Source organism: Otolemur garnettii, unplaced genomic scaffold (genome assembly GCF_000181295.1).
Source record: "Otolemur garnettii isolate 467f Iridium unplaced genomic scaffold, OtoGar3 scaffold00032, whole genome shotgun sequence".
In the NCBI taxonomy this organism is placed as follows: Eukaryota; Metazoa; Chordata; class Mammalia; order Primates; family Galagidae; genus Otolemur; species Otolemur garnettii.
The window spans coordinates 15487057-15496320 of record NW_003852427.1 but is presented as its reverse complement, the minus strand read 5'-3'; the positions used below and the strand labels follow the sequence as shown (position 1 = coordinate 15496320).

General features: G+C 36.0%; 1 protein-coding gene across 2 annotated transcripts in view; it reads left to right on the top strand.

Annotated features, from left to right (window-relative positions):
* The window catches only part of LOC100955010 (phospholipid scramblase 4), a 38054-nt gene extending 29070 nt beyond the window's left edge, over positions 1 to 8984 (top strand). For both annotated transcript variants that reach the window (XM_012804932.2, XM_023513062.1), the window contains exons 6-9: positions 398 to 624; positions 6421 to 6582; positions 7247 to 7402; positions 8031 to 8984. In XM_012804932.2, the coding sequence (XP_012660386.2) occupies positions 398 to 624; positions 6421 to 6582; positions 7247 to 7402; positions 8031 to 8078 (593 nt within the window). In that variant the 3' untranslated portion in view covers positions 8079 to 8984. The remainder of the gene's footprint in view (positions 1 to 397; positions 625 to 6420; positions 6583 to 7246; positions 7403 to 8030) is intronic.
* Positions 8985 to 9264: the final 280 nt, after the last annotated feature.

Genomic DNA, 9264 nt, shown 5'->3' with positions numbered 1-9264 from the left:
AGTCTCACCAAAAGGGCATAAGAGTTCCTTTCTCTGTACATCCATGTCAGCATCTGTTGTTTGGGGACTTTTTAATATGTGCCATTCTCATTGGAGTAAAATGGTATCTCATTGTGGTTTGGATTTGCAGTTCCCTACGTGAACATTTTTTCATGAGTTTGTTGCCCATTGGTGCATCTTCAATGAACTTCTTAAAAGAAATGTTTTGCATTTCCCAGGTTACTTAGTTTTGAAGGACATGGATTTTGGGGGTGTTCTAATCAGTTGTATAAATTTCACTTGAAGTTTTAAATTTTATTTTGCTTTCAACGCCCCTAAAAAAATACTAAAATGGGCCTTCGTGAGGCCCATTTTAACTGGTTCTAATTTAAGATGACATTCTCATTTTCTTTTACAGTGATAACACGTCTTGAAACCAATAATAGATATGATGTTAAAAACAACTCAGGCCAAATGGTTTACCTCGTAAATGAGGACACAGATGACTTTACCAGGAATGCTTATCACTCACTAAGGCCCTTCGTCCTCCGGGTCACTGACTGCATGGGCCGGGAAATCATGACAATGCAGAGACCTTTCAGATGCTCCTGCTGTTGCTGCTGCTGCCCCTCAGCCAGGCAAGAGGTCGGAGACCGTGAGTCTAACCCATTGCTGCTTTCTGATCCAACTCTTGACGGCATGTTGGGCTCCTTTTCAAAATTACACAAGAGCGATTTTCATTGGCCTTGCCAGTTAGAATGGAAAAAGTAGGGAGGGAGAGAAAAAGCCAAATTGTCTCACCTAAGGAAACTCACAGAGGACTTTCCTTGTGAGTTCATACTCTTCAACATGTTGCTTGTTGGGTCAAGCACAAAGTAGGGTTGTTTACACAATTTATGAGATTGACCGTAGTCACATACATTTTTGCAAATATACCTACATAGCCAGGTAATGCTAAACATAAACATACTTTTAGAATTATTAGGGGTTTTTGAGACCTTTACTTAGCCATCTTAACCCACATCTTTCTGTGGATAAAGAGGAGTGTCTCAAAAAGATGAAGGGCCACAAGGGTGCCACACTTGGCAGTAGACGGCAAATGGACTGACTTATAGTTTGGTTTCTTTTTTATTATCTGTTCAGTTCAAGGAAAGTTATTTGCTGAAGGGAAAATAAAAGCACTTTTAGAGAGAGGTTAACCAGAGTTTGAATTCTAGATATGCCACCTACTAAATTTGTATAAATCCCTTAATCTTTTTGAGGCTTAGTGTTCTTAAACTGAGTCTTTTGAGTTCTTAGTGTTCTTAGTGTTCATAAACTGGGTAGAACAATACTTTATAGATTACTGGAATATTGAAATGATATTTTAAATAACAGCATTTACAAAATATCAGTTTATTTACAACTCTTTCTGTGCCTTAGTTTATCTGTAAAGCAGAGATAATAAAACCATCCATCTGATAGTATGATTGTTGCAAGGTGAAGTGAGCTCCTTAGCACATTGCCTGGCAAATAGCATATGCATAGAACTCAATAAATATTCTCTGTTGTTCTCAGATATCTTACTCCTTTGTCATTACTGTTTTTGTAATAACAGCCTGATATTTGAAGTGAATCTCTATTTCTTGTCCTCAACCCTTTTAAATATAGTAGGCATTTTTCTTCATATTTGTGAATTGGGATTATTTTTTCATCAAAGGCCATCTTATAGGAAGCCCATGGTAGAGTAAAAGAAATCAAAATTGCAAACTAGTCCAATTAATGAAAGTTTTATCCCATAATTTTATCTAAGTTTGTTTTATCTCTTCAGTTTTACTTGTATTCATTTGTGGGTATGTGAGCATGTGTTTAGTTTATGCAGTTTTATCAGCTGAGTCCATTTCTGTACATGTCTGTGTAATACAAACCCCAAACTGTTCCATCATCACAAAAATCCCCTCTTACTACCTGACCCACTTTCCTATCTCCTCTTCGTCCCTGACCCCTACTAACCACTAGTCTGTTCTTCATGGCTATAATTTTGTCATTTCAAGAATGTTATATAAACAGAATCGTATATGTAATCTTTTACCATCCAGTGTAATTACCTTGATATTCAGACAAGTTGGTACACATCCAGTCGTTCATTCCTTTGTATGTCTGAGGAGTATTCCATGGTATATTTTTTAAAGTAATTTATTTTTTGAAAGTTCTGATTTTTATCTCTTAGGCTTCACATCATAGAAGCTAACAGCTATAGGTAGCTATCAAATGTGTATGCTTGTATATAGGTGTGAATTTGTATGTATGAACAATCATATCTTTATCTGACAATTCCTGAAGGCCCTATTTCCTGTGTAACCCTTTCTGCAACTCCTTAGGATAGTATATGTGACACCAGAGAGACAGTCAATAAAATTATACTTAAGCTTTTAATGCATAATTTAATCATCATGAATCATTTTTAAAATTCATATTAATTTGAGAGTAGAAATGATTGGTCTCATTGTTTGTGTTTCTAAGGTCAAGTTCAAGTTGTTGTTGAGCATTTCATCCCGGGGGTGTGCTGTCCGCCCTCACCATGTTTCCATCAGGGGTGAGCTCTCCAATCCCCTTTCCTTCTCCCCTTTTCCCTTTCCCTCTTTCCTCCTCCCCCCACTTGAATATACTCGTGTTATTCTCTTATAAGGGCATGGAGCTGTTTTTCTATTGGTTTCATATTAGTGTTGAGTACATTGGATACTTGCACTTCCATTCTTGTGATACTTTACTAAGAAGAATGTGTTTCAACTCCATTCATGTAAATATGAAAGATGTTGTCACCTTTTTTATGGCTAAATAGTATTCCACAGTATACATATACCACAGTGCATTAATCTCTTCTGTGTTGATGGGCACTTGTGTTGTTTCCATGTCTTGGCAGTTGTGAATTGAGTGGCCAATGTCCTTGTGATATAATGGTAGTTACCTAGGTAGCTACCTAGTAATGGAATTATATGAACAAATGGAAGGTCTGCATTTAGCTCTTTGAGGATTCTCCATACTTCTTTCTGTAGAGGCTATATTAGCTAGTAATCCCACAGTGTAAAGTCTTCTCTTCACATCCATGCCAACACTTACAGCTTTGAAATTTTGTCATTTAGACTGTTCTCACTGTGGTTAGGTGATATCTCAGTGTGGGTTTGACGTGCACGTCTCTGATGCTTAGGGATGATGAGCATTTTTCATGTGTTTTTTCATCCATTCTTCTTTCTTCTTTGGAGAAGGTTCTGTTCAAGTCTCTTGCCCAGTGATAGATGAGAATGTTTGCCCTTTTCTTGTTGATTAATTTTAAGTTCTCTGTAGATTCTAGTTATCACCCCATTGTCAGATTCATAACATTCAAATCTCTTTTCCCATTTTTAAGGTTGTCTGTTTGCTTTAATTATTGTGTCCTAAGCTGTGCAGAAGCTTTTTAGCTTAATTGACTCCCTTTTACTTTTTTTATTTTTGCTGATGTTGCCATTGCCAGTACTGTCTTCTTCATGAAATCTTTCATCAGTCTGGTATCATCTCGAGTTTTTCTGGTGCTTTCCTCTAGGATTTTTACTGTCTCTTATCTTAGATTTAAATATTTTATCCATTATGAGTCATTTTCTGTAAGTGGTAAGAGGTGTGGAGTCAGTTGTAGTCTTTTATATGTGGTTGACCAATTATCCTGCACAATTTATTGAATAGGGATTCTTTACCCCAGTGTATAGTTTTATTTGGTTTATTGAAGATCAGATGGTGATAAGAGGCTTCTTTCTTTCTCAGGGTTTTCAATTCTGTTACATAGATCTATGTCTCCATTTTTGTGCCAATGCCATGGTGTTTTGATCACTGTGGATTTGTATTATAACCTGAAGTCTCGTAGAGTGATGCCTCCTCATTTGTTATTATTACTAAGGATTGCATTGGCTATATGGTTTTTTTTTTTTTTTCGGGTTTCATACAAATCAAAGAACCATATTTCCATATTCTTTAAAGTACGGTGTTGGTATTTGAATGGGCATTGCATGAAATCTATAGATTACTTTAGGTAGTTTAGACATTTTAACACATTGATTCTTCCCAGCCAAGAGCATGGTAGGTTCTCCCATTTGTTAATGTCTTCTGCTGTTGCTTTTCTCAGGGTTTCATAGTTCCCTCTATAAAGATCCTTCACCTCTTCTGTTTGATATAGTCCCAGGCATTTCATTTTCTTTGAGACTACTATGAAGGGTATTGCATCCTTGATTTGCTTTCTTAGCTTGATAGTTGTTGGCAATTACAAAGGCTACTGATTTTTGGATATTTACTTTATGCCTTGGGATGTTACTATGTTTCTTGATCACTTTCAGAAGTCTGTGGTTGAGTCTCTGGGATTTTCTAAGTATAAGATCATATCATTGGCAAAGAGCAAGGCTTTGATCTCTGCCCCCATTTGAATGCCCTTAATATCCTTCTTTTCCCTGATCACACTGGCTATAACTCCTAGCACTATGTTGAGTAATAGCAGTGTAATGGACATCCTCCTTTGGTTCCATTTCTAAGTGGGAATGCTTTCAGTTTTGTTCTATTCACTATGATATTGGCTGTGAGTATGTCATAGATGGCTTCTCTGAGGTTCAGAAATGTCCCTCTATGCCTAATTTCTTAAGTTCCTTATCAGAAAAGTGTGCTGAATTTTATTGAATGCCTTTTTAGCATCTATTGAGAGGATCATATGGTCTTTGTTTTTGCTTCTATTTATGATGTGAATTACATTTATGGATTTACATTTGTAAAACTACCCCTGTATCCCCAGGATGAAGCCTACTTGATCATGATGTATAATTTTGTTAATGTGTAGCTGCAGTCTCTCAGCTAAGATTTTTTTGAGTATTTTTGCTTTGATATTCATTAGTGAAATTGGTCTATAACTCTTTTAATTGGATCCTTTTCTGGTTTTGGTATCAGGGGGATGTTTTCTTCATTAAATGTATTAGGAAGATATCTTTCCTTCTCAATGTTTTGGAATAGTTGGAATAGTTTCTGCCATATAGGTGATACCTCTTCTTGGGATGTTTGATAGAATTCTGGTATGAAGCCATCTGGTCCTGGGCTTCTTTTTTTTTTGGAAGGAGCCTTTTTATTGTTTCTTCAGCTTTGTTGCTTGTTATTGGTCTGTTCAACAGATCTCTTTCTTCCTGGTTAAGTCTAGGAAGAGGATGCATTACCAGGTATTGGTCCATTTCCTCCACATTATCAAGTTTCTAGACATAAGAGTTTTTTGTATTAACTGGATATGATCTCTTTGTGGTATCTGTTGTTCTTTCCCCTTTTTCATTTCTGATTGAGAATATTAAAGATCTTATTTTTCTGTTTCTAGTTAACCTGCCCAAAGGTTTATCAATGTTGAATATCTATTCAAAGAACCAACATTTTGTCTTGTTAATTTTCTGAATGATCATTTTGCTTTCATTTTCATTTATTTCTTTTTTTGAAATTTTTTTTTTTTGAGACAGGAGCCTCAAGCTGTCCCCCTGGGTAGAGTGCCGTGGCATCTCAGCTCACAGCAACCTCCAACTCCTAGGCTCAAGCGAGTCTTCTGCCTCTGCCTCCCAAGTAGCTGGGACCACAGGTGCCCGCCACAATGCCCGGCTATTTTTTGGTTGCAGCCGTCATTGTTGTTTGATGGGCCTGGGCTGGATTCGAACCCGCCACCTTGGGTGTACGTGGCTGGCGCCTTAGCCACTTGAGCCACAGGCGCCGAGCCCATTTTCATTTATTTCTGCTTTAATCTTGTTTGTTTTCTTTTTTCTTTGTAAATAATTTGTTAATTTTGTAATTGGAATATGTCAATTTTTCACAAATGCTTGTTATAAAGATAATTAGCTAAATAGGATAGTGAACAAAATTTTAAAACTCCTCTTTATATACCTATACACACACTTTGGTATTTCTACAATATACCATTTTCAGAGTGTATCTTTTCTCTTTTGTTTTGTTGCATCTAGGATGTCATTTTTATCCAACTTAAAATCTGAGAAGTTAGCTTGTTGTTGTCTGATTTATTGTGTTAGAAGACATGTGACTTCTAGATCAAAGACTAAGGACATTAATCCTGCATAGCAAGCAGCATGAACATGTTTTTCTAAGTTTGTTTTGTAGCCAAGTTCTAGGGATTTGACACAGAGAAGTACAGGTGATGTACCTTAGGGACACTGAACTTGGACAACTGGTTATTTTATAATATACATCAATTAAGTCTGCTCTTTATTTCAAAGGAACTCTAACTTTGAGGCAGTTCACTAAAATACAGTCTTAAGAATGAATGGTTTGGGTAAAATGGAAGATGTTCTCTCTTAGCAATAATTTCCTTGGTCTTGGGTGAATACAAACCCATCTATATGGAGTATCTGTGTATAAGTGTATACATGTGCCTGTAACATCCTAATCTCTGTCACTAATTATTTGCAGATGGAGGTGCAATGTCCCCCTGGCGTCACCCTTGGCTTTGTTAGAGAACGTTGGAGTTTGTGCCGGGCAGTTTACAGCATTCAAAATGAGAAGAAAGAGAATAAGATGAGAGTGCGTGGGCCATGCTCAACCTGTGGCTGTGGTTCAGACTCTGTTTTTGAGGTGAACATATGTAAATATGTTTGGCTAATTTTTTTCTATGTGTGATAACAGACTTCAGAATAATCTGGTTTTAGACATTTTTTTTTTATGTAAAGAATAAAGTAGTGTGAGGAAAGAAATACCTAACCAGTTAGCATTAAAGGATTTTAAAATTATTGTTAGTAGATTACTTGATGTTTTCCAAAAAGTTCTCCTGTTATGATTTTAGGGTCTGAGAAAAATAAAAAGAAGCCATTTACAACACTAAACCTTCTGAGATTAAACAGTCTGATATAATTCATTTATTAAACTTTTGGCAATTTTGTCCAAAGATTTCCAGGATAGGAATATAGGTTTTGGGTAATGAGAGTCCCAAACTTATCACAAGACGATATTTGCATGATAGGAATCTGATAGCATCCTCAAGAAATAGGATAACACTGGTAGCATGGAAAACCTATAATAGATTATAACATTTTCTCAAGAAAGAGAAAAATCCTTTTCTTTGCCTTTATCTCATTGCTTACAAAGCCTGTAATTATCTCCTCATTTGAAATGATCTAGTTACCATATTCTTTTCCTCTGTTGTTTGAATAGTGTCAGTATAGACCTCTTCTAAGTAAAACATGAAAATATGTACTCGAATGCCTTTTGATCACATAACATTACATACTTGTCATTCTAGGTCACATCCCCCGATGGTGTCCACATTGGCAGCATTATTAGGAAGTGGCATGGTGTGATGTCTCTAACAACAGATGCTGACCACTTTGAGATTCAGTTCCCCTTGGACTTGGATGTGAAGATGAAGGCCATGATTTTTGGAGCCTGTTTCCTCATTGTAAGTTGTTTTTTTTGTTTGTTTTTTAGTTATGCTAAGAGATTTGTTCTTTCTGATCAGAAGCAGTGTAATGTAATAGAAAGGCAATAGTCTCTGACACTCAGCCAACTTCAGTTGGTGCTACTCACTACTTCCATATTTTGCAAAAGGTTTTAACACTTGCAAGCCTTAGTTTCCTCCTCTGTAAACTGGAGATCAAGATCACTTACATTTTGAAGTAGAAGATCTGAGGCATGCAGTGGGTGTAATTGCAATCACTGCATCTCTGCATTTATCTATCATTCTCATGAAAAAAAATGATTTCCTAATGAATCTTTACAGCCAATGTCCCATCCTCACTTCCTTACACATCGCTGTCAGTGTTCTCCTTGGTGTTGTACCATCCTCAGATTATCCAGTTTTTCCTCCTGTTAATGATGAAATTTAGTTAATTGGTACAAAATGTATAAACTAACATTTTCAAGATTGTAATTGCCGCTCTTTACATTTAATTGTCTTCAAAAAAGATTTCATCAGATTTAGTTATTTTAAACCAGAATAGGAAGTCCCCTTAATTAATTCTAAATGATCATATTGTATAGGTTGCACCTGATTATCTATCTGTCAAAATCTTTTTTTCTAATTTCAGGACTTTGTGCATTATGAAAGTGCTCCACCTCAGCGTTCATCAAGATAGAGGCATGGAGCCAATCATCAATTATTGTTAACAGAAAGAAATTAGAAAAGTTGGGCCTGGCTTATAATCAATCCTTAATTATTTGCAAGTATAATTTTCTGCTTTGCACATTATTATTATTGAATGTTAGCTTTGACAGGTACTAAGAGTCTGTATGCAAGAAAGAATATCATCTAAAGATGGATGTTTCTGTCTCCTTGGTAAAGAGGAATTCATTGTAAAACCTTGTGACTTGTACTTAAAATACTATGAAAAATTAATACCCTAGAGACACAAAAGGAAGAAAAATGAATCCCTGAGAGCTCATAATAGTACGTAGCAAGATGGTGGGCTTTTAAGGGCAATCTTTGTTGGGATAAAGGAACATGGCTTTTGTCTGTAACCCTCTCTTATGTCTCTGCATCAGCATGTCCAACAAACTTGATTCCATATGACAAAATAATACTCTTCATCTTTATTTAAAATAAACAGACAGAAACATGTTTTATTGTAGCAGGAAAGCTTACTTGTGCACATGTATCAAAATCTCAATCAGCAAAACTTACAAAAGTTTCACTGGGAAATATGATTTTTTATGGAATAAAACATGTGTATTTTTGATCTTAACATTTGTATTTTCCAAACCTGTTCTCTTATTTTACCACTATGGACAATCAGGAGGTGCCTACACATGGGAGCAGAATCAGATTATCAAGGAGTGAGCTGACCAAAGCCAGCTCTAGTCAAGATGTCTGAGCAGATTAGAGACATCAGTGCTCTGATAAGAAGCTTGCTTTTAATACGTAACACTTTCATACACTTACACATATCCTCTTTTAGTCACAGATGCCTTATATAGAAAATGTTTGTGTCAGAAGAGCTAGATTGCCTTTTGTACCTGTGTGGCCTATTTCATGTGACACAGAAGACACAGTTGTTTTTCTTTCAAGAAGAACTTTGCTAGTCACTAAACTGTTCTAATGTCTAAGATTGGAGTTATACTTCTAAATTTTGAATATGACATTTTGGGCAGTACTTTATAAAAGTTAAAGCCTCAAATTCTAATGTTGACTTAGACTAATGTTGAGACTAATGACATTCTAATGTTGACTAATACTGCTTTGTTCCTTTCTATTACATGATGGATAAATATGTATCCACACAAGGTAATAAAACACAGCAAATGCACTACTTCCCTGTAATCTCC